The 26,057-nt window shown below is 42.1% G+C and overlaps 3 protein-coding genes across 6 annotated transcripts; 2 read left to right on the top strand and 1 right to left on the bottom strand.

The window, feature by feature from the left end:
- Positions 1-644: 644 nt before the first annotated feature.
- Positions 645-4,892, top strand: LOC105699758 (TBC1 domain family member 22B). 4 transcript variants are annotated; one of them, XM_012425016.2, is made up of 8 exons: positions 645-739; positions 1,949-2,118; positions 2,188-2,747; positions 2,861-2,991; positions 3,079-3,333; positions 3,438-3,687; positions 3,761-3,984; positions 4,104-4,892. In XM_012425016.2, exons 2-8 carry the CDS (start codon positions 2,036-2,038, stop codon positions 4,242-4,244), a joined length of 1,644 nt encoding a protein of 547 aa, XP_012280439.1. In that variant the 5' UTR covers positions 645-739; positions 1,949-2,035; the 3' UTR covers positions 4,245-4,892. The 4 variants fall into 4 exon arrangements, with proteins under 4 accessions (XP_012280439.1, XP_012280437.1, XP_012280438.1 ...); XM_012425014.2 differs by having other exon boundaries at positions 647-809; XM_012425015.2 differs by lacking the exon at positions 645-739 and adding an exon at positions 855-1,088.
- Positions 4,893-5,259: 367 nt separating this feature from the next.
- Positions 5,260-20,990, bottom strand: LOC105699757. The gene is made up of 25 exons (XM_012425013.1): positions 20,694-20,990; positions 20,327-20,371; positions 19,111-20,152; positions 18,679-19,042; positions 18,260-18,569; positions 17,373-18,174; positions 16,798-17,299; positions 16,580-16,721; positions 16,326-16,499; positions 15,679-16,224; positions 14,680-15,580; positions 13,497-14,583; positions 13,128-13,412; positions 12,850-13,056; positions 12,607-12,762; positions 11,387-12,535; positions 10,920-11,281; positions 9,440-10,824; positions 9,185-9,369; positions 8,959-9,113; positions 7,713-8,887; positions 7,412-7,629; positions 6,333-7,328; positions 5,787-6,236; positions 5,260-5,634 (listed from the first exon to the last, which is right to left on the bottom strand). The coding sequence occupies exons 1-25, from the start codon at positions 20,752-20,754 to the stop codon at positions 5,551-5,553; spliced, it is 12,783 nt and encodes a 4,260-aa protein (XP_012280436.1). The 5' UTR covers positions 20,755-20,990; the 3' UTR covers positions 5,260-5,550.
- A 1,075-nt stretch (positions 20,991-22,065) lies between these two features.
- On the top strand, positions 22,066-25,900 carry LOC105699831 (RING finger protein 11). The gene is made up of 2 exons (XM_012425184.2): positions 22,066-22,549; positions 23,008-25,900. Exons 1-2 carry the CDS (start codon positions 22,421-22,423, stop codon positions 23,392-23,394), a joined length of 516 nt encoding a protein of 171 aa, XP_012280607.1. The 5' UTR covers positions 22,066-22,420; the 3' UTR covers positions 23,395-25,900.
- Positions 25,901-26,057: the final 157 nt, after the last annotated feature.

Below are 26,057 nucleotides of genomic sequence, written 5' to 3'. Positions count from 1 at the left end.
TTTTCCCCAGTCGAGCTTTAAAATCTAATAAATGGAGATTTATCAATTGACATTTCAGGATTGCCCGGGTGCCCTATTTTATCGTTTGGATATCCTGGGTAAATGGAATGTCCTTGAGGGTAAGCAGGAAGCTGGAATCTCATTGCACTGGTTAAGAAAGTGGGAAATGAGGTGAAATGAAAAAGTAGGGCCTGAATCTGACCGTTTGAAATTCCCGCGACCGAATTCATTCAGGCCGGAGTTCCATGAGAGCTTCGGATGTCATACAGAGTGCGGCGCGTCAACGCGTCATGGATAAAGAACCAATCGGAACTGCGGAAGAAGTGGCGCACGCATATCAGTGGACTTCCGAAATTAAGCGAAGTTCTGATTGGTTCTTCATTCTCGACGCGTTGGCGCGTCGCAGTCCGTGTGACACCTCACTCGCTAGTAGAACCGGCCTTGGATCATCCCAATATGGCGGGAATACTAAACGCGTTTGAACTCGACTTCAAGACATACCAAATAAAAATCGCACTGAAATAAAAGATTCTTCGACAGTACCTTCCGGATTGTTTAACGTTATGTGTAATATTCTTTGTAGATACCTGCTTATTGCGTTCTCAAGGATCTGACGGCTCCGAAAAGTGAATACAATGCAAAGTATGGATTGCGTTCGGTGGCAGTCGATTACTCCCGGAGCGGCAGCACCTATACACAACTGTCATACGTCAAATTCGGAGCATAGAGAAGCTAACGGGTAGGCACGAGCTTATTTCTTCCCAGTGCAGTAAAAACTCAGCCACATTTCCCAACGACCGAGTTTTTTGGTAATTGTTCGAAACTTACTAGCCTGTAAAATTAATTTCCGACTTCGCACACGTACGTCATTCCGAGATACAACTTTTATCATGCTTGCAACACCTCCGTCTTCCGCAAACAAATCGTCCACAGACCTTCCGTTTATGTTTACAACTTGGGCAATGTATTTCCCTCGTTTACTGCTGTGAATCGCCAATTCAGCGAACTTCACATGGATGTGACGCGTGCCGGTTTTGTACGTTTATGTGGTCTAACTTGAGAATAACATAACCTCTCTGCCGCCTATGGTACGTGCTAATTAAATATTGCAGGATTGGACTTAGCATTTTAGCTGCTACGTACACTCGCTCCGAAACAGCTGGCCACATAAACAATACGCTTACTCGCTTGCTCTGCATTAAATTGTATTGATCTCATCTAGTGAATATTTAACAGCATGAAGATATATGGCTGAGGTGTCTGTAATTTGCACCACTCTGCTTTTCCCATCCCTGTAATTTAGCAGAAATTTTGTGTAGACATGTGTCAGCTATTAATTGTAATTAGTTTGTTGTATGATGCTTAAACTAAGAATAAGAACTACTTCCATGACCACGGAGAATCGAATTTACAAAATAATTTTCCTACGATCGATGAAGAATTTAATGTTTATCCGTTTATATTATTCGGTGCTATTAGCTGACAATGTGTTGAGATTTCTATATGTCAAATTATTACATTGATGCCACAGAATTAGATTTTATGAAAAATAGAACTGAAGATATTTGATATTGTATCAGGAATACACTGGTTTAATTGTATAGTTATTTTTACACATACTTTGAAACAGTAAAACATTCAATGCCACTAATTTAATTTACTTCCTTTACTTGGGTTTGAATACAGCATTAAGTGTTATGTAACCGAACTGTCAAGTCAGATATGTGTTTCCTGGTACAGTGCATACTTGAAGAAGCATCTTGGTCTTTCGTAGATAAGATTCATTAACTATTTTGTTCTTAATACATAATTGAGTCAACATATTTATTCCTTCATATATTTTTGAAAAGGGACAATTCAAATCTGGGAGGCCCTATGTAAATATTTTACCTTCTGCTTAACGATTATAGAAATTTCATTCCTTAATCATACCTTTGATTTTAAACAGCTGTTTCTAGTGGAATGAGGGACATTACTATCGCCTCAGAAAGTTAGCTGAACAGAAAGCAGGAAGTTAATGTGGCTCTAACTGACTATGGAAAACCAGAGTCATCATCATCAATTACGTCAAAGTCAACAGTCTTTTTGGAAAAAAAACACCCGTGCTGTACCTGGCAGGTATGTGCTTAATGCTATGAAAATTGTAAAAATAATATTTTTCTAAGGCTCACAGACTTCTATTTATAGGCCTAGTCCAAAACAAGATATTAAACAGAATAGGACAGGGTATGCTACAAATTTACAAGTTGGTACAGTGGGAGGAAATGCTGGTAGCGGAGGTGGCAGTGGAGGAAGTGGCGGGGCGACATCTTTTCAAGATTTTCAGGAAAGTGTAGACGATGCGTGGGACTCAGGAGACGATGAATTTTGCACAGTTTCCAATGTAAAAATTTCCAAGAAAGTTAGTCACTCCGCGGCGTTGACTGTGATTAACAGTCATAGGTCAGGTGGAAGTTGTAAGAACCTGCAAACAAATTCTAAAGAAACACAACGTCGTCATGAAATTATTCCTGAAGAGAAGAAGACAGAAGCGTTACAGAGACTAGCAGTTCAACCTCTACATCTTAGAAATGTGAACCTTGGGAAGCCACAGTTGCAAAGTAACCACAATCAGCACTTGGCGGAGGAACCAGAATTGAAATCTGGTGTCTCTCCATATCATAAGCCTTCGCAATTTCCTGGTCGACCTCAACCATTAAGACAACAAAGCACTCAGACCAAATTTTTTGTACCTTTTAAAGAACAAGGTAAAAACCAGTGTTTCGCACAATATTTAACATTCCTAAAGAATGATAACTTGATTAATGTACAATCGCTACCATACTTTTCTTAATTTGCATGTTATTCAAATTCATTTTAGATGGTGAAAGCAAAGTGGATAAATTTCAATCTTTGCTTGAGTCGCCATTGTTAAACTTGGATGAGTTACGACAATTGTCGTGGTCTGGAGTTCCTGTCAAATTACGGTCCATCACATGGAGATTATTGTCTGTAAGTTAGAGAAAGGTATACGATACCATCACTTATTTGCTTTCACTCTAATCTACAACTTCGATTAAAATTTATATATTTGTGTAGGAATATCTTCCAGCAAGTTTGGAACGCAGGCAGCCGGTGTTAGAGCGTAAACGTCTAGATTACTTGAACCTAGTAAAACAGTACTACGATGCCGAAAGAGATGAGGGATTTCAGGATACATATCGGCAGATTCACATCGATATTCCAAGAATGTCTCCTCTTATTGCTCTCTTCCAACAAACCACTGTTCAACTGATTTTTGAAAGGATACTTTACATTTGGGCTATTCGACATCCAGCTTCAGGTTATGTCCAGGTGCCTTTTCATCTAATTATGTTAATGTTCGTGTAGCGACAAATTTAATTAATTTCGTTTTATTATTTTACTTATTTTATTAAATAATTGTTTAAAACTTTTAGGGTATGAATGACCTTGTTACTCCGTTTTTCTTGGTTTTTCTACAAGAAGCAGTGCCAGTGTCGGCTTGGCAGGATTTAGAAAATTACGATGTAGCATCATTGCCTAAAGAACAACGTGACATCATTGAAGCGGACAGTTTTTGGTGTCTTTCCAAATTCTTAGACGGGATCCAAGATAATTATATCTTTGCTCAATTAGGTATTCAGCATAAAGTGAATCAACTGAAGGAACTGATTCAAAGAATTGATGGTAATAATACAAGAAATATATTTTTGTCTACCATAGGTAAAAAAAATTACTTCAAAACATACATTTATTATAGCACCGCTTCATCAACACCTACATCAACATGGAGTTGATTATCTACAGTTCTCTTTCCGGTGGATGAATAATTTGCTAACCAGGGAGATACCTCTTCATTGTACAATTCGCCTTTGGGACACATATCTAGCAGAGTCTGATCGCTTTGCATCATTTCAGTTATATGTTTGTGCAGCTTTCCTTCTTCGATGGAAACGTCACCTACTGTTACAACCTGACTTCCAAGTAAGTCCTGTATCTATTGAAATTGTTTTTTACTTTTCATACAATTAGAGCAGTTTGGAACTACTCCAAACAGTTCTTCCCTCTATTGAACTTGTATCACCTGTGAAAAATTGTTTCAGGGATTAATGTTAATGCTACAAAATCTGCCTACTCAGAATTGGACGGACTCGGAGATCGGTATTCTCGTAGCGGAAGCCTATAAATTAAAGTTTACATTTGCCGATGCTCCGAATCATTTGCAAGCTTACGATTCCAGGTGACCATTTTTCTGTGCGCGAGGATAGCATTGTTACTGAATGAGCCAAATGAAATTGGCACAAGCTCTTACCGCCGGCCGTTTCTTCCATTCCAGCGTTAATACATTAGACCTTCGCTCGTCATTAAGTCATTCCTCTTTTTCGTTAAGGTACAAATGAATTTAGGGTCCCCATAAATACCTTATAATTCGGATATTTTATAATTTTTATTTAAACGTAACAATGCAATTGAAGTAACGGTCGTAGGTGAAAATATTGAGGTGAGGTCGTTTATAGTAGGAAACTGACTATAATGCGAAGCAATTGCCATTTATCGATTTGTGAATCACTCGTACAGTTCAATCGAAGATACGATATACAAATTATATATGGACAGAAGTTTTATATATACATATGTGTATTAATATAATCGTGTCCATCGTTCTAACGATTATAATTAATGAATTGAGCTGATATCAGCTTCTCAGTTCGCTCGACGCTCATCAGTCGGCTAGCATTTCGAATTTATTTACCTTTCCGCGAATTATATTCGGGCTTGCATCACGTGTGAATTTAATAATCAGTTTAATGATTTGTTTATAGCCCGTAAACCATTATATCTCCGAGCATTACTCGATCGTTATTCTTTTACAAATATACTTGTCAACGTTACGTTATGATTGCCAAGATTTCGAGGTGCCATGAAACTTACGATAGCATGGGCTTCTTGTTCCCAATATGCGAGTTACCTTATCGCGAGCGATTGCCTAGAATTTCTAGGGGAATGTCTACTAATTTTATTGTAGAATATTAATGTAAAAAAAAATCAACTTTTTGTACTAAAACACAATGGCTCTCTTGAAAAGAAAATTGTTATTGCTCGTTATCGGTCCGCCGTTTAATCGGAACGTCGGAAGTACCGTTTATTGCATTGGACCAACAGTAATCGAGCTCTATGGAAACGATCCACATCAGCCTGATCGTTTGTATTAAACATCGTCGAATTCTTCAACGCGGCTAATGTCAAAATTGGCATCTGTCCATCTGTCGAACTTCATATTGTTATATTTCCATTATCAACGCATATTAATAAAATACATTTTGGTAAGATAGTGACTTTCTTTTGCAGACTTCGTTCGAACAAAGCGCTTTCTCGATTCTAAGCTGAATCCGATCATCGTTCGTTATACCAAATTAATATACGTCATTAATTCGCGATATTTATCCTCACCGAAGGTAAGGGTAGATCTATTAATTCACTTTTTACAGTTTAACATCTTGAATAAATAGGGCATTCGTACAGTGTCTTTAAAGTCGCATCTTACTGTCTTCAATCTTCCTCCATGTCCATTTGGCCGTAATCTAAGTTCAACATCTGAAGTTCTGAGAGAGCCGCGTCCTCGTTGAACGTTTCCTGTAAAACAGTCATGCCGTTAAAATTAATTCCGTAGACTCAGCAGATTTGCTTTGAGGGGAAGTTTTCTGAGATTTCATATTTCATCCTTTCCGATGCATCGCGACATTTTTCTGTTTCGACAATACACATTAATGTAAAAATGAACGTACGCTGACATAATCCACTGTAACAGGTGTTGGATAAATGCATGGCATACACTCCATTTGCGTTATGCCGTTATTATCTGCCGTGCATTCGCAATGCTGACAAGTGCTAGGGAACGCTGTCAATGCCACCCTTTTGGCAAATACGCTGACAAATTTCTTGATGGACGGTAGCTTGTCGAAACGCAGCTTATTCCCACTGAATATTGTACCATTAGTCTCCAAAGAGAGCGGCGTACAGTATCCTAGAATGTGCTTGGACAATTTCACTTGTCTTCTCAAGTCGGTGTCCCCGACTAAAGCTCTTGCATCCTTCTTGGTGTACGATTTCCTGGCATCCAGTCCAAAGAAAATCTTGTTGAGCCTCTCCTTCTCGAATTGGAAGTCTCCATCCATAAAAATGTGCAGCGTAATGTCTCGTTCAAGTAACACTTGATGCAGTACGGAATAATCCAGCTGGAACGAATTTATTGGTCATGCGATTTTAAAATGATTCATTTACGAAATTATACCATTGTTAAGGGTATGGTGAGAACCGAAGAATTGACTTACGGTTTGATTCTGCGGCTCGCAATGAGAACATGGGATCAGGACAAAGGTCTTGGATACGCCGGCCCTGAAGACAAGCTTCGAGGCGAATCCGATCGCAGCGAATATATCCTGATTGCCATTGCCGACAGGAATATCCTCGAAGTACTTCACAAAGTGTCCTACATTTTTAGTAAAAATTTGATTGTCAAGGATGGTGCTCCTAGGTTCGTTGTACACGCCATCGCCCCCAAAAGTGACGAGGGACCAGCGATTCTCCGTTAACTCCTGCTCGTTGAATTCCTTGCTCATCTGCGTCACCAAGTATTCCATACTACGATTCTCATTGATGGCTCGATTGCATTCCTTAGCTTCCACGATAAAGACAACGTCCGTTGATTTAGGAACGGATGGACCCTCCAGTTTTCGGAATTCTCCTTCAGGTACTCTCGAGCCGTTTATCATGGTACACGTGGTGCACCTATCTGGTATTCTCAGATAAATGTTGTAAAACATGCAAGTCTGCATATAAGCCATTGCAACAGTACACACTTCTGATCCGTTTCCACTGTTCAGGCACATGTCTTCGTAATCGTCGGGACTGACCACATTAAAGCACGAGCTGAATTCTGAGCTCTTATTGACAAACAGGTCTTCGCAAAACTGCTCAGCAGAATTCTCCCCGATCACGGCGAAGTTCTCGTGGCTCTTGCAATGTTCTCCATCGAGAGACCAACTCTGAGCGAATTGTCCTAGGTCACTGATTACCCTGCCACTCGAGGCCAGACGATCGTCAGCTTCTTCGTTGTCCATTGTGCCCAGAAGACCCGCTGTCTTTCCGTAATACCAGCCCGAGAGCTCCAAACTGCATAGATCGAATTTCAAGTTGCACTCCAATTTAAACTGCTTGTCCTTGCGCTCCACAGTCACTACGTGCTCGTCCTGGTAAACGAAAGCGGTTCCGTTTTCCAGTTCCACCGGAAGTCGCAATGTGGTCCCGGAGTCCATGAGTCGTACGGTCTGTAAAACGTATTATTATTGTAGCGCCCTAAAAGCTAACTTTAAAGGAATATGACGAATTGCCACAATTGGGGGATACGAACATCCTTGAAGACATCCAACTCGATTGCCTGTTTGCCCATCAGGACTATAACTCGGTGAGACTTTCCCGTGCCACGATCGCCTTGGTCGTACTGGATCAGAACAGCGAATTGGTCCCGTACAAAGTCTCGAGCCAGCAAATATGTACACGATCCAGAAAATTCATAATGATCACCGTCAAACGTCACGTAATGCTGCGCACCAGCAATAAGCGCTTGAGCTGAAAATATTACGTAAAGAATAAAATTAAAGCCTTTTCAGGAAAGACCATGACGTTCTTAAATAAATGGGAGGGTTTAGTACCCTTGAAAGGAGGCAGCCAATTGGATGGCTCGGTGTAAGGCTTGTATCGATAATAGATCGCCCAGAACGTGGTATTGGAAGTGACGAAGTACGATCCCATGTCAGCGATGGCTCTGTACTCGGGGATCTCCTGGAATTGCGGAGTCTGGTTGAAGGCATGCCAAGACATGGGCAGCTTCTGTTCAAGGCACATCAAACCCTGGTGAGGATCGAAAATAAATTTAGTCTTCGCTTCCCTGTATCGACTTTCGGCCTGTAGAGCGGTCTGACTGATGTCTATCAGCTTGGAGTGGACCAGGCGTACGGTACTTTCGACCTTGGCCTTGACATCAAAGTACTCATAGAGGTACTCGGCCTTTTCATAAAGCTGCTGTATCTTGTCCAGGGCGTACTTGACCGAGGGCAACTTTTTCAGCTCCTTCAGCTCCGACAGTATCTCGTCGACGACATCCTTGAGTTCCTTGCCGAATGGCACGATCGTAAAGTATCGCTCCTGGAAGAACTGGACGACAATGCCGAAGTATTTCTGGAAATTCGTGATGATGTCGTTGGCTTTGACGTCACGGTAGAACCTGTCGATGTCCTGGGTGAAGTTCGTGAAGCGGTCGAAGTAGGGCGAAGCTATGATTTCATTGCGCCGGTCGTACAAGAAGTCGACGACTTCTTTGCTGGCCTTCCATATCACCGCCTCGATGTAATGCACGATCTGGATGAACGTGGGCTCGACCAGTTTCAAGAATTTGTTCCACTGTTGCGATATCGAGACGACCACGTTGTTCCACAGATTCTCTATGTATTTTATGAACGACACGTGAAGGTCCTTCACGAACATGTCGTACTTCTCTATGAGCTTCTCGATTATGTTCGCGATTTGCGTCACCGAGTCGCCCTTCAGCACGGCACCGACGATCTCCAGAATTTTATTGTATCCGCTCTTGATCGTCTCGATGATCCACAGCAGAGAATTGCGAATGGCTTCGCCGGATTCGCCCATTATTTCCCAAATTTCGTTTAGGATGTTTGGCAGGGATTGAATGTGACTGCGCAAAGAGAGCTCGTCTATCACGTACAAGCCTAAACCCACGATGTCCTTCACGTAGAAATCGTTAGAGTTGTACGAATTGTTCAGATATATCTTCAAGTCCTCCAAGTCCGTCTCGAGCTCCTTCAAGTCGCTGAAAGATTAGAATATTAAAATGCCTGTCGGACATACTCTATTTTTAACAAAAGTTCCTAGAACACCAACTTCCAGTCGTCTAGGAATTCTCTCATGTCTTCTTCAGCATCTTCCCATACGCCAGATATTGCGCTCAGGGTCTCACTTTTCACGTACTGCCTCCAGTGGTCCGCGTCTTTTCCCGTTTCCTCGTACATTTCGTACAGCGACGATTTAATAGCGTTCTGTAAAGAGCACGGATTAATTGCAAAAATAAAGAAAACTAAATAGCATCTTTCTTTTCATATGATTCTACCGTTATATCACTCTTCAGTTCCGGTCTCCAGCGAAGTGTAGACGTGACAAGCCGAGAATGATTAAGCTTCAAGTAAAAAGAAACGTCCGATATGGTGAGATCCTGATCATAGGTCCTCCAGATGTTGAAAATTGCATTTCTCGCATCAGGAATGTTTCCATACATTCGCAAGCTCTCCACCGCATCTATGAAAGTATGATTAATTAATCTGCGGTTCTAACTTTATTTCAATTAACGAAATTTGTGCCTTCTTACCAGGTGTATAATTAACCATCATCCAGGTGAGCTTCTCGCGGACATTTAGGTACAACGCTCCCGTGGCATTTATATCAGGAGTCCTGATAAAAGACCCGTTGACGACATACTCAGGGTGCATCAAATAATACCGGCTCCTAAAATATTTAATGACGTCGTTGTTTCTTCTGTGCAGCTCGACTTCGTTCAAGGAAATGTCCAGTCTAGCGTTCAGTAAGCCACTCTCCACGGGCAGGAAACTACGTTTGTAAGTCGCATTATTGTAGGTCTCCATAAGGTAGTTCGAGTACTTTCTAAGTGATCCCTGAATCTCCAGGTTCAGTTGAGTACTGGGATGCTTTCCAGATATCACATAAGAGTACTTCCTCTCAACAGGGAGATTACTTTCATCCTTCAGGATCGCGGACAATAACAGCAGTTTCTCCCTGTTTAGAGAATAATCGATGATGAGGTGGGCATTCAACCAGTCTCTGACGTCTCCCTTAATTATCTGGCCAGTAACGGTAACATCTTTACTGAAGCTCGGGTGCTTCAGACTGAGAATCGCCTGCTGTTGATTGACACCTCTAGGTAATGTGACATTTTTCCAAACGAAAGAGGTGCCCAGGGTCCTCGGCCTTTCCTTGTCCTTATCCCAATCCAGCCTTGCCTCGGAGCTGATTTTTGCGGCCGTTATCTCGTAGGATGCATCCAGAGTGAAGTTCCTTCGCGGGTACGCAAAGCTGACCACTAGGAACTGGTTCTCCACGTCTTCCGTGGTCTTATTCAGAATATTAATATGGTATGCGGCCCAGGCATCGTCGGCCAGACTCAGCCAGGTGTGCTGGTCGAATTCGCCAGGCAAGATCTGGTAGTCGGTCTTGAATTGGACGGTCCTGTTTGAGTGTACTGCTTTCAGATGTATATCTTGACCCGTGTGAGTTGTCTTGATCCTTGACTCGCCAGCGACATTAAACGCTGAACTATTATCTAACCGATAGACGTTCACCTGCTTGAACTCCACGGTGGGATAATTTGTACCCTCGTTACCTCCACTGTACTCGTACTGGTTAATGTATATTATACCGATTGGCTTATAGGCGTTCTCCACCGTGATCTGGATACGGTCCTTCTCAAAGCCGGCTCTTGATTCGCTCTTTGAGTTGTATTGTCCATGAAGAACTTTTTGCTTGTTGTACGTCAACTCGGCGTAGCCGTTCGTCACCTGAGGCCGTTTCTTGTAGCCGTACGTCAAGTGGCCTACATGCCGGGTGTTTAAGGGAATCTCTATGAGCAAATGGCCCTCCAGAGAGGAGTCCAATTTCTCGCTGTGGTAACTATAGTCCGAGCTTAAAATCGCAGTGTTGTTCGGCCAGAAGAGCTCGACGAATCGCTTGTTTTGCTTCCTGAAATAAATTAATCAATGAACATTTTACACTGATAGAAAAATATCCGATGATTCAGAGAACTGTGCAGGACGTGGTGAGAGCGATTTACTTACAAAGTAGTGAGCACCTCGAAGTTGCATCCTACGTATGTGAAATTTGTTATCGGCGTGGTTGCATTGATGGTTCCATTAACGTTTATGAGACTCGTGTAGAATATATGCGCCGACCCAACGCGCAATTTTGCCGGGTAATATATATCTGCATTAAAGATGTTGTAGATTTCCGGGGTCGCATCGTAGGAGAAGAAGAATATCACGGTCTCCTCGTTTACGAATCGCGGGGTGAACAATGAATACTTGAAATCAATCGCTTTCTGGTTGAATTTTACATTGAAAATGTTATTCAAAGTCTGGTCTTGTGCCGCTCCCCAGGTTAACCGGACATGGCCATCGATGTCTCTTGCAGCCATTCGTATCTGTCGAGAAAAGTGTTTTATTCAATCGAGAATCCTCTTTCTGGCGAGCACTGATACTCGGATGAAACTAAATTGAAGTACAAAAGAATTAAAGAGGGTACGTACTGATCCGTCCGATGCGTAATTAGTCTGCGCATTTAAGGCATTATACCCAATTACATAGGATGCATTGTGCAGCCCGTCAATGGCATGATAACTGAAGAGTAGTCTGTGGCTATCGTTATCTGGGGGTGGCAATCTAACGGTGACAACAGCATCGATGTTTTCCTTATCGTGGAAACCAATCGATGCATTTGTAGCTAGTCTCCACGTCTCTCGGTCCACGATCACGTCGAACCCGGAATCGATACTTCTGAAGGACCGTGCAGGATTTTTGAAGAAAATCAACGCATCGATGTGCTTACTCTCGATATCCTCGCTCGTATAGATCGCCGTTATCCGTCCTAACATGTCGACCATATAGTTCAGCTTCCAAAGAAAATCAACGCAATAAGCGTCGTCGTTTAGTTCGTACTCTGCTTTAACATTCCCTGACACGTTGCCCAGCAGCATGTTCCCGGTTAAAGTCACTCTCTCCAGGTCCTCCCAGGGTGTCACCCCGTAAAGGTGAACGGTAGTATTGCCGTTGGTCTGTACGATCATGAATGTTTCTAGTTCGTAGATAAGCTCATTATCATCCTTCAAAGCTACAGCCTTAATGCCAGTATACCAATTCACGGGGTTTGCGTAGTCGAAAATCGCCGAGGTGTTAAGGAAACCGCTATTCATCTCCAAAACAATTCCATTTGGTTCGCGTCTTACTTTCAACGTTATTCTGTCGTTCGGTGAAGCGTCAACTTCCGTTGGGTCGAATTGAGTTTCTAAACTGGAGAACGTCTGATCGTGCAACTTCAAAGTACCTTTTACCTTGTGAACAGCTGCGGTCTCTTCGTTTATCATGTTACCCTCTATTTTGTACGTGTCGTCATCTTCCCGAATGACTAAGGCGTTGATTTTTAGATGTTCATTTAATCGCAACGGGGTATTCAAGTGAACGTTTATCGATCCGCTTCTGTAGTTGCCGATTAAACTGTATTCTTGTTCTGGGTGGCATTTCAAGCTCAGATTTAATTTAGCGGTGTCGTTCTTTGTAACTGTATCCTCGAAGAGAACGTCGGCTTCTAAGCTCTTCAACGATTCGATCCACGTTTCCAGAGCAACGGAGATTTTCACGTAATTCTGTTCTTCCACGTGCCACGTTACATGTAGGTTTATCTAAAGCAAAAAATTATTAAAATGAGACTTTTTAACTCGTTTCTTTCCACTAGCACTGACGTAATACTTACAAGTTTTGGAATGGCTTCTGCGGTAATTAAACTGAATTCCATACGCTTTTCTTTATCCGTTAAATCTTTCTTGATAACGACTTTTGTTCTCGGTACAGTGATTAATGGACTGTCTACTTTTGCCATTACTGTAGAGGCTAGAAATCCTTCGTCCATCTGAAAATTACGAAAATTACTGTATCAGTATATGTGGATTCAATCACATTTTCACAATTTTTATGTCATTTTTATACTATAACCCACCTCAAGTGATCCTCCAAACGACGCGGAACAATTTTGTGCCTGCACATCAACTCGCACTACATAATAATTTTCATCAACCTCTATTACAGTCTTCGTGTTTATATATTTTAAGAGGCTTAGAGGAGTCTTTACGTTGACTATTACCATGTGCGCTCTCGAATCATCGAGTTCACCTTTTTGAAGCGTGTAATTGATATTTAAGCCAGCCTACAAATTGTTTATAAAAATATAATTATATACTTCATCGTGAAATAATGGTACTATGTATAAAACCTTACCTCTACCCATTCAGAATATTTCTTTATTCTTACATCCTCGATTAGATACATCGAACGTTCCAAGTCAATATTAAAAGCGTACTGTGAGGTAATTTCGGAGGCATATTCAAATGGAGTTTCGATGCTCAAGTCATTTTTCATGTTGAACACATTATCTATGAAAAATTGATCATCCAATTTGATAGTTCCTTGAGGTAATTTCAGAACACCTATGATCTTGTACGTGGAATCATCTTCATCAATATCTAAATGACCGATAATGGGCTCTATTACAGCAGCATACAGCTGCAGCGGAAATTATTTTAATTATTTTACTAAGGTATAGGGGTACATGATTTATAAACGATATAGGTATAAATATTTTCTCACCTCTAAGTCCCCTCGCCAGTACAAGTTCTCTTCATTGTCCTCTTCATCTTCCATTGAATAATCTTCGCTATTTTCTTCGACAATGACTTTAATATTCTTCACTGGAATATGAACGGGTGGAGGTTTAGGGCCACCTTTTGCTTTGAATCCAACTTTCTTCTGCACCAATCTGAGGGAGAACTCGGTATCTAGATCCAGTCTCCCTAAAGGTTCAACCCATGTTACAATAAGCTTTGTAACGATCCCACTTTCGTGAAGTCCATGGAGTGGCGTATATAATATATAACTGTAATGAAAATCGGTGATGTTCTCGTAATGCCAGACACCCTGGAACCCTGCAGTGATATTGTTATATGCAACTCGAAAATCTGCTTCTCGTTTGTTCAATTTAGCGACCAACAAGGAACGCTGCAGCACGTCGATTGGAGTAGCCAAAAGTAACTTGACGTGGAAATCAGGAGAGGTCGTAAATAGCTGAAAAATTGCCTCGAAACCTAAGGGCCCAGAGGGACTAACTACTTCAGCTACGAGATGCCTTTCGCTCTCTGAAAATCCAAATCTCCCTCTCAAAAACGCATAACGCTCCAGAGGTGTAGTGACATTTAGTTGAAGCATGGACTCCTTGAACTTAGTTAGATCGCCTATTAAATTCGCGGTATATTTTCGCCGGTCGATATCGATATTAGCTGCTCCTTGAAATTTCCAGTTGGGTTTCATGCACAGATAGCATTTCATCTCCCCTTTCCGGTAGTTGACCAAAGGCGAGACAAGATTCACGGTTCCAGTAAGGTTGAAGATATCGTGGGCTTCCTTATGCAAAATCCACAGGCTTCTCGCATCCACTATCTTGTCAGGATAATACTTAATCACCAAATGAGAATCCATGCTTTTATTGCTTTGCTTATGAGTCACGTTCGCTGTAATCCATTTTATACTGTGCACAGTACTGACTAATCTAAAATCACCGTTCCACTCAAGATTATCTATTTCTTCCTTGATTTTTCCTGAGAAGTCCAGGATTATGTGGTGCGAGTCTTGCCAGTAAACACTACCGTTTCCTATAAACTGCCGCTCATCTTGAAGTAGCCTGCAATAAATAAATCAATGAGGGGGGATGCAATTAAATAGTAGCTTAATACCTTAATCTGAAAAGCGATAGAATACGAATAAGTTAACCGTTCACCTTGTATTTAACGAAGTTCTTTTCCACTGTTCGAAAGGAGTAAGCAATTGGGATTCAAGCTTAAAGGACTTCTCCCAAGCTTCCATGTTGTAGTCGACGTCGATAGTAAACTGAACCATGTGTTCAGGGCTCCAGTCCAATCGAAAGTCGGAAACGTAATTATTGCGACCACGAATGGCGAGTAAACAGGAGCCCGTTACCAAACGTCCAGGATAAGTCACTGAAAAGATTGCGCTGACATTCTTAGCATTGCTACCTTCGGCAGCGAATTTGAAAAGCTGAAGGGCCGTGGCAAATTTCAGGGCAGGATCGCGATTGGCGTCCCACTTTACCTCCAACCCGAATTCTTTCTTCGTTGCTTCATTGATACCTCTGACTATCAAATGTACATCCCTCCAACTGTCCAAATGAATCTCAGCCCGCGCTTCTCGTTGCAAGTCAATGTTAGTCATAATCGTGTACAAGCTGTTCTTATATCTTCCCTCTAAATAAGTGACCAACCGAGTCGGTGAGATCGTAGTGTGTTTCAACACCAGTGCATATTTATCCATATCCAATTGCTCCATGTACAAGTCGATCTTCAAATCGCTTGCATCGTTGTACAACTTGCAATTCACGATTACGTCTTTGGTAAAACTTGGCGACTTCAGGAGAAGCTTTAGCACGTGGTTTACTATAGCTGCCGACGATCTATCGGAATAAGTTCCTCGAATCGTGACATTGTGTCCACTGAACCAGGTCCCTGCAAAATCTAGCTCGTATTCCTTTCGAGCTTTCTCGTGCACTCTTGCGTCTATTATCATGGAGCTAAAGTTGGGGATGGTCAAATTTGCGTGACCTTCTATGGAGAACATGGTTCCTCGGGGCATGACGGTACCTACGATAAGGACGATCTCTTTGCCTATAAAATAATCGAGACCGTTAAGACGTTGCTCGTAGCTGAATTAAAATGTTTGAAGAGTTCATTTTATAACGCGGCGTAATGCACGTATAAATTACCTGGTGCGTAGCGAATTAACAGATGCGTTTTAGACTCAGGACCAAGGGAGAAGTGATTAACCCCTACTTTAATGTCTAGGTTCTGAATAGGCTTTGTAACTGCAACCCAAGCACTGATTTTCGCTCCTTGATTTTGGAAGTATGCTTTGGAATAAGTTACAACAAATTGTGCCGTAAGTTTGTGACGGTCGTCCCGGAGATGCGGACTGGAATTGACCTCGGCGTGGAGTTCCAAATGGCCCAATGCTTGTTGGTACCATGAAGAAATGACTACATTTAACTGAGGGTATGCTGTGGACTGAAGTCTGAAATTTGCTGCCTTGTGCGTCAGCGTCTTCGAGGATCGATTTATCAATGAGGCTTCTAACTGAAGAGTCTCTCTTTTTGGCATCCCTTGCAATTGATATTCCAGCTTAACATTTCCGGACAAACTAACGTTCCTTTTCAGGATGTACCCCTGAACACGACTTCGAAGTTTCTTAGTCTGGAATCCTAGGTCAATGTCACACTGTGACACGTTGTTCTTCTGGGCATTCCTTATAGTACCTAACGAATAGGTAACGAACGTTATTCGCCTTAAAACCTTGGAATAATATTTACCATGTAGTTGATAAATATTTTACTTGATTGAACAACACCGAACCCACCTGAAAGTTCAGCTATCCTTTCGCTATTAATAGCTAAATACAATTTTGGCGAATATGTAAAACCATAATTTCCGTTTTTCTTTGAATATCCAACTCGAGCATCCAAATGTTTTGTGCCATTTATGTCTAAGCCTACGTCAATCAGGGTCTCGTTCTCCGATTTCTTGTACGTTCCTAGATGAACAAAATATTCAAATTACTCAAGAGCTTAGAACTAAGCAATATTTATTGTATGCTTAAATGTGCAATAAAACCTTTGGCAATTAACGAATTTCCAGCTGACTGAAGTAGCACTGTGACATTTCTGCTCTTGACATCGAAAGACACCGTGGCGCTCAGTTCCCTCTTCAGCTCGGAACCTGGTGTATCGAAGGCCACCTTTATGACGCTCTCGTTCTGAAACGATTCAATTGATATATTTCATTGGCATTATTTTCCTTCTACGATTTAATTGCACTCGAAATAAACGTACCACAGTCTTTTCCCATTTATATTCTAAGAGATAACTCCTGGCAGTGGGATCGGCCTTGATCATGGAGATCTTAAAAAGCGTTGGCCCGTTCAAGATAAAGTACGAGGCATTAGGATTTTTCGTCACATTCGGAAATTGGTACTCGGTACAGAGCTTAAGACCAATCAGTCTATCCAAGGAATGCCAGCTACAAGTTGTGTTGCTGATTACGCTGCCGATACGTTGTCGAAGATTTCTTTTACCCTCACTAGCGATGAGCACTCCCACACCGTGTTCTTTAGTTTCGGCACCATTGTGGCTCACCAGAAGTACATCGGTAAGGATCGAGAATACCTCTATCTTCTGGTTTGGCAAACCCAAACTCAGTCGAACCAGACGAGTTCCCTGTACGACCAAGTGAACTTGTACGGCACCGGAGCTGTAGATATTCGATCTCAACTTGATACCGGCACTCTTGTAAAAAGCATCAACCATCATGGTTCCAGTTATGTCGACGCTCACACTGCAATGAGATTAGCGGGGTTCTGTAAATCGAGTAATACAAGGCTTTAATACTTTCTCACGTGCTTCTTTACCTTGGCATGATGTTACCCGCGAGTTCCATCTCGCCGTTGTTTATTAGATTTTTACTGTCAAGCAGACCGGACAATTTAAAGTTGCACGCCGCAGATCCACCTAAGTCTAATCGAATGGGAAGGCCTACAGTGGTCGGAACGACATAAGACGTGTCCATGAACATGGCAGTGTTCTCGTAGTGAATTTCTTTCCCTGAGAGGATCTGCTTTACCTTCTCCCATGGATTCAAAGAAGTCAAAGCGGACCTTATTTCAGCGTCGCCATTTAACATGGTGTATTTAAGCTCGTTGCCAAAGATCTTAAAGCCAAAACCGATACGTGGGTGATCGAAATTGTTATCGATCACGTTCGGCAAACGTTTAACTCGTTCCCAGTATCTTGGATCGTTCTCGGGAACAGACCTAAATCGTCGGAGAAGCTGGCTCAGGTGATTCCCAACCTTTTCCTCGCTAAATGGACCCTCGGGGCCGAAGAGGCTTTCTGCATAGAATTCCAAGCCTTCCATCCAAGCTCCTACTTCAAACAAATTCACTGACTCTCCGAACAGGTCCATCGTGAAATTGAACACGGCCGACCGGGGTATATAAGATTTCGGCGAAAAAATCAAGTTGCCTTGGTAATTAGCACCGATGTTGTACTCGTCGGAGAAAAAGGAATTGTCATAGTTCCGCGAAAACTTTCGCATGTCGCTGTTGAATTTATTGCCGAGGTCTTTGTCCGTCAAAAGGCTTTGCACCTCAATCCTGGTGGGCGACGCAGAGCTCAATATATTCGTCAAATAACTCCAGACAAAAGAGCCGACTGCAAGGGAATAAATGACAATTCGATTATTAATGACCGTATACTTTCATTATATGCAGATTAGAACTGAAATCAAAGTAAGTACCCTGATTCACTTCCTCCTCCTGGAGCGTACGCTTGATGATTTTGATGACGTTATAATTAGGGCAACGCATCACTTGCAAGTACGAAGCGATTCGTATTTCCGTATCTAATGTATAGTTTCTGTAATAGTCCAGAAAGAAGCTGTCTCTCGTCTTTTCGCAGGATGGTAATCTGCGATGAGCATCTATTGCTGCAACGCGTAATTCCATCGGCAGGAAGCCACCGACGCCATCGATGCACCCTTTCAATTTCTTCAGCAACGATTCCGTTTCAATGCCCATGTTGCCGATTGCTTTAAGTGCCTCCAAAGTCTAGGACAATTTTTTTTTTTTTCTTAATCTTTCAAAAGGCTCTCAGTTAGCGATAAAAAAATAATAAAATAACTATTTTTGTCAAAAATATTAGCGACTGCCTAGCAACCTGTTTGATGATGGATAGAGTGTGGCTTTGCGGGGCGCATCCACGGTCCAATTTTCGTTCCAAGTCCTCGATGAACTTCTGGACCGGTTCCAGTTGCAGACAATCTCGATCGCCATAGCTACAATATCCGTGGATGACGGCGGAATAGCTGAGAATGAACTGAGCATCCGGTATTTCGTATTGGAAGTCCAGGAGCGGTGCCAGAGCCAGTAAAGTCTCACGATCAGGCCTTGGGATCAGAGCGAATGCCGTGACCCAGTCGTTAGCCTTTTCTTTGTTCACGTATCTCTTGATAATCAGATCCTTCATCACATTCACCGCAGCATTGCTGCCGATGAATGGTAGCGCATTCAGAATGTGTTTTCTAAAAATATACAATAATTACCAGGAATTTGTCGACGCTATGAAAAGCACCATATATCCGAGCGTTACCTTCCGTTTTTGCAGACCCCGTTCGCTCTGGAAAACAACTGCGAGAGTGATGGATAGTTCAATACCCTCGCCGAGTGTATGAACTTGGTGAACATCTCCGAGAAGCGCTCCTGCATTTCTTCTGCAGCCCCCAGGGTGCACATGCTTTTAACCAGGTCTCTAGCCGCTCTAAGTTCCCCGTGAGTGGGCTTCGGAGTACTGGCATGATCGTATAATAAATTGGTCCTTTTCCCGTGAGTGAGCTTCGTGTCACTTTCATCGAAGATTTCCGGAGACTCTTCCATAAGCTGGAGCACAGCCCTGGTGTCCGTTTGGGCACCGGCCTTCACCCCATTGGACAAAGGAATCAACATGTGCGAGTCCGTACACACCACTCTCTCGTACACGTTATGGTCTATAATAATTTCACATTCGCTCTTAGACTTCATCAATGGCTGCTGAAACGGTTTAGAGGACTGCGAGAGGATGCTCCTGTAAGCTGTGGACTGTAACAGAGACAAGTGCTTGTTCCGATATACGCAACTTCGGATGTCCTTCGACTTCCTTATGATGAGGCTGGTCCTCCTGGCTTGGTGAAGCTTGTACTGGGTCTCGCATATACCATTCACATCCAGTTCCTCGACTTTCCTGTCCACGTCGAACCTCTTCATGGTGTTCTGGAACATCGACAGGACTCCACGCTTCAGGTTCAAGGACCATATGGGCTCTTTGGGGTGTGGGCACAGCTCTTGCACTTGACCATCGTGGAAGGCGAACCTGAGGATGAACTCCTCGACACTCGCTTTAAATTCTGCCCCAGCTCTGTCTGGGAATTCCGGGTTGTACGACGATCGGTTGTGACTAACGCTGACATCCTTTAACCTCAGGAACCCTTCACAGGGACTTGAAAAGTGTAAAGACACCATAGCATCGACGTGGAGGGTGGACTCGTTCCGGCCTTTCCCGGAACCCTCTTGTTCGCCCATGTTCGTACTGACGTCGACATTGTACTTGTACTTGTACACTAAGTCTTTCTGGTACTTGAACTTCACCTCGGCCGGGGCTGAAATATGCGCATAAATACCTCTTTAGTCTTCAAAATTAAACAATCGGGTATAACTGAATTAGAAAATTGTACGCTTTACTACAAAACCTCTATATACAGTGTATCAACAATATTCAATGTATTAAATAATTTAGAAGGTGTAGAGATATTTTGCAAGTGAACATTACTCACCAATGCACTTTGTCCTGCTGCAAAACGCGGGGTCGCTGATGACTTCTGCAAAATTAAGCACGATTAGGAAAGATCGATAAGAGATCGTCTTTGGTGGCGGCGTTAATTCGAAGAAAGAGGGGAAAAAAAAGTTGAAAAATACGGTGATAAAGCGACGCTCGTTATTCACAACACGTTGGAAGAAATGGATGGACCGTCGTAGATTCTGTGAAACGGTAAAGTTGTTGACTTGCGTTCTGCATTCTCTGGCTGGGTCAGAGTAACCCATTTATTGGAGCTGGTATCACTTCAGATGGAGGAACGACGACGTGGCGATTTTTTTCAGGGTTTATGAAAATTATGATTACGTTAATTCGGATGTTCTCACCTGCATACGCTCCGCACCCGAGGACAATCAGGGTGGAAATTACGCCTAGAGTCGTTACCATCTTTTCGGGGTGAATTTCAGAAGTTTGGAGCCTCGAAAGCTAAGCCGAGCATTTCACTCCCGAATTGCCGGGGACATTCGCGAACCACTGCCGGTACCGATCACTCCGAGGTTGAATGTCGTCTCGACGGCGTAAAGCCAAACTGAGAAAGGCTGGGGTGCAACCACATCAACGTAATTGGATGCGTGTACACTATATCGTTGTTAAATAAGCGCTTCCTGTTCAGGCGGTATGCGTTGAGAGAATGGGTCCGGAGTGATCAGGGATAGAGCAGTCAAAGGTCCACGCTTTCCGTGCTTAAACAGGGGGTGAAAGGTCAGCCTGATTAGATACCATGTGAGACCCTTTCCACCGATCCACCGATATCCGGCAATCGTCTTGAAGCGACCGAGTTGAGATGAGGCCAGGCATTTAAGATTTCCCTCGGCGAAGACGTTCGCTTATAAAGACTCCTGCCTAGTCAACAGTCACCCTCTCGAGATAATAATTTATGATTAGAAAATGAAGGTCAAGGTACCAGAAGAGTTTCACCCCGAAAATAGGCATTCCATTCGCTTATCTTCCCTTCAAAATCAGTGCGCCGATTGCGAATTTGAAAACCCATTGTCTCCTTCAAATTAATCATGTTTTCCCGGCTCCGGATGAGTCCAAGTGATAACGGGGTGGTCTTTGCGGATAAATCCCTGGGGGGTCCATTCAACCATCTATTATGTGATATGGAGAACATATTCTCTTCAATTGCAATTATATTCCATTGTCGACGATTCCCTAAACCGTGGAATTCCAATGTGAGGGTTTCTTTTACGAGACTAGAATTTAGATGCAGCAACACTGTGGTATTTAGAGCTATTTAATTCAATTTAGCAGGAAAAATGAAGTCTGTCTTACCTAGTTCGAACAAATCGATCCTAAATTCATTCATATTTTTAGCTACATCAATTAATATTCCTCTTCTATCGGGTAGGTATAAAGGCATATTTGAAAATAGCATTGTCTCCGATTGAGTGAGCATTCTAACGTTCATAGCTCAATGGCGGGGCGACTACCGACGCTAGTGGTAGATTAAAACCATAGACGCCATGGTTTTCGGCAGATTTCATCCGAGTCTAGTAGTAAATTCTACTCTCAGAGTGTGCGAATACGTAGATGACGAACTTCATGGTAAGGTTAGTAACGCGCAGTGCGCCAAGATGGCGCCAATTCTCTAGACGTCTCGACCAATCAGAGCCGCCGATACGGCAGAGCGCAATATTCGATATCTCGATGTCTCGTGATCCTGAGCGAGTGCGATTCTACTGACAGTCTAGCGAACGTCGTTCTCGCGATAAGTCGTGAAGTACTTTTTCACAACCTGTGACTCGACTCGGGCAGAAAGTATTGCGTTTGCGTAGATGGTGGTGGAGTGCACTCAGCTGTACGAGTCGGGTGACAGATGATGTCCTGGTCATAACAAGTTTGTGCCCAGGGTATAGCGAGGATCTGTCATCCGCTGGGTAGATCACGGTGGATCTCCCGAGGATCGCCAATACAAAGACGAGTCGATGTGATGGGGCCAGGAATCGCAGGATCTCCGGCCGTGCGAATCGAGGCCTTGTAATCGGCATCGAGGTTGGTGGATGAGAACGCAGTACTACGGACTACTTAGAGGGACAGAGAGGTGAAGAACATGGGAAACTGCTTCAAGCGCGTCGGAGGCAGTCAGCAGGATAACAACACTCTACTCAACAATAGTCCTGACCCTGCATTGACTAGTGGTTTCCTGCAAGAAGCATTGGGACCACCGATACCTTACAATGTAATTTTAACCTTATCGCACCAATAACTTGCAGGCTTTAATTGCTTTGTTATTAATTCAACAAGAGATCGTTCAATTTTATACAAAGTCTTTTGTATTTTGGGCATGATCGTTGAAAAGTTGACGGCCTTAATTTTAATTCTGATGTATTGAACGTCTTTTATTGCGAAGACTCGTTCAACGGTAAGGCTTCTTTGTTATGTACAGTAAGATTACAGTTATCATTTTGATGTGGAGTTCGCAGAAATTAATGCAGTATAATGGAACCGAGTTAATCGTGGAAATATCCTTTTAGAGAATTACCTTTGTTTACAGTGATTTTCATGTACACAGGCATGTAAAAGCAGATGAAGATACATATTTGTTTCTTCAAGTTATGGATATTGGTCAAACGGGATAGTTTGTAGAGGTTATAGCTAGTCCTTTGTGTAACCGAAATGAAACCTATGATTTTACAGGAGGTGACCGGAGGGTATTATCCACCCATTGCTACAAGGGAGCGTAATCTGCAATCGACCGAATTGGGAATTACTCAAGGAATTGGGGTTGTTGTAAATACTGGGGGCGGAGGGATGTTAACTGAAGAGGAGCATCAGGTGCGAATTGCCAAACGCATAGGATTGATACAACATTTACCAACACGGGAGTACGACGGGGCCAAGAAAGGGGAATGTGTCATTTGCATGATGGAACTCTTGGTAGGAGAGGAAGTTCGTTACTTGCCTTGTATGCATACCTACCATGCCACCTGTATCGACGATTGGTTACTGCGCTCGCTGACATGTCCCTCGTGCATGGAACCAGTCGATGCCGCCTTAATCAACTCCTACCATCCTACCACTTAATGTCTCCCATGGAGTCATCGTGTCGAATCAGCTGATCTACTGTCAAACTAGGCTATCTGGTCAGCTTTAATACATGTCTGGGAAAAATGCCACTCATATTATTGCAAAATGAAGGCTTCTGAGTAGTGGTTAGATTTCACCGGAGTACCGGCTGGTTGTATCTGTCACTGCGTTTCATGTACGTACTTATGCGTGCTAATGGGTAATATTATCCGTACTATAGCAAAAGTAAATATGGAATCGAAAATACCCACTACAGATCTTATTGAGTTTGTCCACTCAAAAATCGCCAGGAACTGAGTTTCTAAAACGATTTCATAACACGAGCAAAGGCTCTCGTCACAAAAGAGATCACTTAATTTAATTTTGTGTAGATAGCACGACTTAAAATGATTAGATTTCGACAACAATGACCTTCATTTGTTAAAACGGCTGCTTCGGTGATTGCGCTTATAAATAATTTTTTTCCACTACAATCACCGATAAATTTCACCGTTATTGAGTGCTATTCAAAATTACGAAATTTACATCTCGGGCCGAATACGAATCTACGAAGTTCAAAAGAATACATTTGTACCGTAACGTAATTTCCGACGTGTTTCGAATCGATTAGCCCATAACTTAGGTAAATTAACAATAAGTAGATGTATGATAAAACTGACTTTGTATAATGACGATGTCACTGTGTCGGGCCTAGAAGCCTACGTTTACATCACAAAATGAAATTGCAGTCAACCGTTTCCTTGACTCTAAGTTTTTATGTAAATTCTTTTTAATGGTATTTTGGCAACTCCAGTTTATTTAGACCAAATCAGAGTGCCGACTCTAAAACTGGACCTCGAGAAACTCAAGCATCAAGCTCGTACGTTCGATTACTGGAGTATAAGAGTTCTACATATAACGCAATAAAAATTCTTGACACGATTCCATGGGTTGACCGTCGGCTTTACTTCGTCGTACCGACGATCTTAACGCAGAAACTCAGGTTTCCGTGACAGACCTTGCGGATACAATTTAATCGAAGCAAATGACTAATTACTGGCGGTGATAGTGTAACGCAGTGGATTGCTGTATTAGCTACCATGCCTCGTAACAAGCTGCACTGTCGATACTTCCAATACCAGCAATGATAAACAAAGAAGTCATTAGCTATATTTGTTCATTGGTTGTTATAAACGTTGTTAGTTCAGCCGTCATCGATGAGCCTTGTGTTTCCTTTAACATTGTCAACAATATTGTTACTAGCAATTACAGTTAATTCCCAATGCCCATACTCTGCAGCAAGCGTTTGGTCGTATATATATTCAGCGATGAGATCTATGTACATAATTTAGTTGCGATTGTAACCGAGTAATTAGTTTAAAAAATGTACCGTCATCTTAATCATTTGAAATTGGACGTCGTTCGGTAACATCTACACTGTTAACAATATCAACGCTACATTCACAATCAGATATAGCACATATAAATGACATCGGGTGCACAATATAAATTTCACCGATATTAAGTTATTAGAATTAATCATAAAAGCTGTTACGCCGACTTAAAATTCCCAAGGCTTTGAGACGAAGTACACACTTGTACATCTGTTAAATTTAATGCAATTGTTTTTAACAGTGTAGATCGGTACTTGTAATTACTTGACATCAAGCAACGACAAAAGAGTTTAACGACATTGGGGTTCCTTTGCTCAGTTACAATGGTCGTTAAATGACATAATTCACATCCCTGTATATATTTTTATTAATGTATGCCGAGACGCGTGTCCATACAGCGATTTGCTCTTTATTAATTAGGCCCGTTTAGATTTAATAATAGGGATTTGTGATAAAAATTTTAAGTAAACCTAACAAAGAGCGACCGACGCCAGTAATGCCCGGTGTCGGAAATTCGGACGTACGCGATCGCGTTATGGAAAAAGAAGAAAAAAAAAGAAAGAAAGAATGCTTTGCCTTCGTTGCGTGTGATCTGAAAGGCCCGACGAAAGAAATGCTCCAAGAGGAGAACGTCTTTTCATTTCGAAGAGGCGCTATTGTTTAAAGCCGATCATCACACGCTTTAGGACTTTATGCGGCGCAGCGGGTGCCGTAATTATCTTTACTTTTTACGGGAGAAAAACAAAGCTTGAATCTGTAATACTGTTAAGGGGTATTGTTTAAACTGGGAGAAATGGAGCTGTGAACTAGTGATTTATGACGAAACATAAATACACAGATAGTGATTTAATACAAATATAATTATTTAGTAACAGAGTGCGACGCCGTTATTTCCAGTCACTCCGAGTCAACGTGAGATGAGCCTGTACTAATACTGAAATCAGAGATGGACGTACAGTCATTTATTTTTACCTCTATTCTGATTTTCATTCGGCGTAGTTTTATATTAAAAATAATTGGCCAAGTCTACCACAGAAATTGGAAACAATTGGTTACACCTAAAGATATGTAATTTTAATTTTTTATTGTTCGAATTTGATATATAGTCTAATAAATCTCGTATGTACATATATTGTAGCCATATTCCAAAATGTATGTCCGTGGATGACAGCAGCTGCACCTCCTTGATCGTAGACACAACGTTGATTTCCAATCCTCGAAGTTTGTTTCGCTGAATAGCAAGTAAGTAAAAAAGAAGGAACAGATGAGAGATTTCGATAGTAATGG

The sequence above is a fragment of the Orussus abietinus genome, unplaced genomic scaffold (assembly GCF_000612105.2).
Source record: "Orussus abietinus isolate OABI.00-Male unplaced genomic scaffold, Oabi_2.0 scaffold19, whole genome shotgun sequence".
Lineage (NCBI taxonomy): Eukaryota > Metazoa > Arthropoda > Insecta > Hymenoptera > Orussidae > Orussus > Orussus abietinus.
The sequence above is the reverse complement of the archived record's forward strand: the minus strand, read 5'-3'. Positions and strand labels throughout refer to the sequence as shown.

What these genes read in the sequence shown, in the direction of transcription:
- LOC105699831 (XM_012425184.2), top strand. Translation starts at nt 22,421, where the DNA reads ATGGGAAACTGCTTCAAGCGCGTCGGAGGCAGTCAGCAGGATAACAAC. An exon ending in GACCACCGATACCTTACAAT is followed by an intron (nt 22,550 to 23,007) that starts GTAATTTTAACC and finishes ATGATTTTACAG; the next exon opens with GAGGTGACCGGAGGGTATTA.
- LOC105699758 (XM_012425016.2), top strand. Translation starts at nt 2,036, where the DNA reads ATGGAAAACCAGAGTCATCATCATCAATTACGTCAAAGTCAACAGTCT. An exon ending in TGTACCTTTTAAAGAACAAG is followed by an intron (nt 2,748 to 2,860) that starts GTAAAAACCAGT and finishes AATTCATTTTAG; the next exon opens with ATGGTGAAAGCAAAGTGGAT. An exon ending in TCACATGGAGATTATTGTCT is followed by an intron (nt 2,992 to 3,078) that starts GTAAGTTAGAGA and finishes ATATTTGTGTAG; the next exon opens with GAATATCTTCCAGCAAGTTT.
- LOC105699757 (XM_012425013.1), bottom strand. Translation starts at nt 20,754, where the DNA reads ATGGTAACGACTCTAGGCGTAATTTCCACCCTGATTGTCCTCGGGTGC. An exon ending in GGGGTCTGCAAAAACGGAAG is followed by an intron (nt 19,043 to 19,110) that starts GTAACGCTCGGA and finishes GTATATTTTTAG; the next exon opens with AAAACACATTCTGAATGCGC. An exon ending in AGTTGGATGTCTTCAAGGAT is followed by an intron (nt 7,329 to 7,411) that starts GTTCGTATCCCC and finishes TACGTTTTACAG; the next exon opens with ACCGTACGACTCATGGACTC.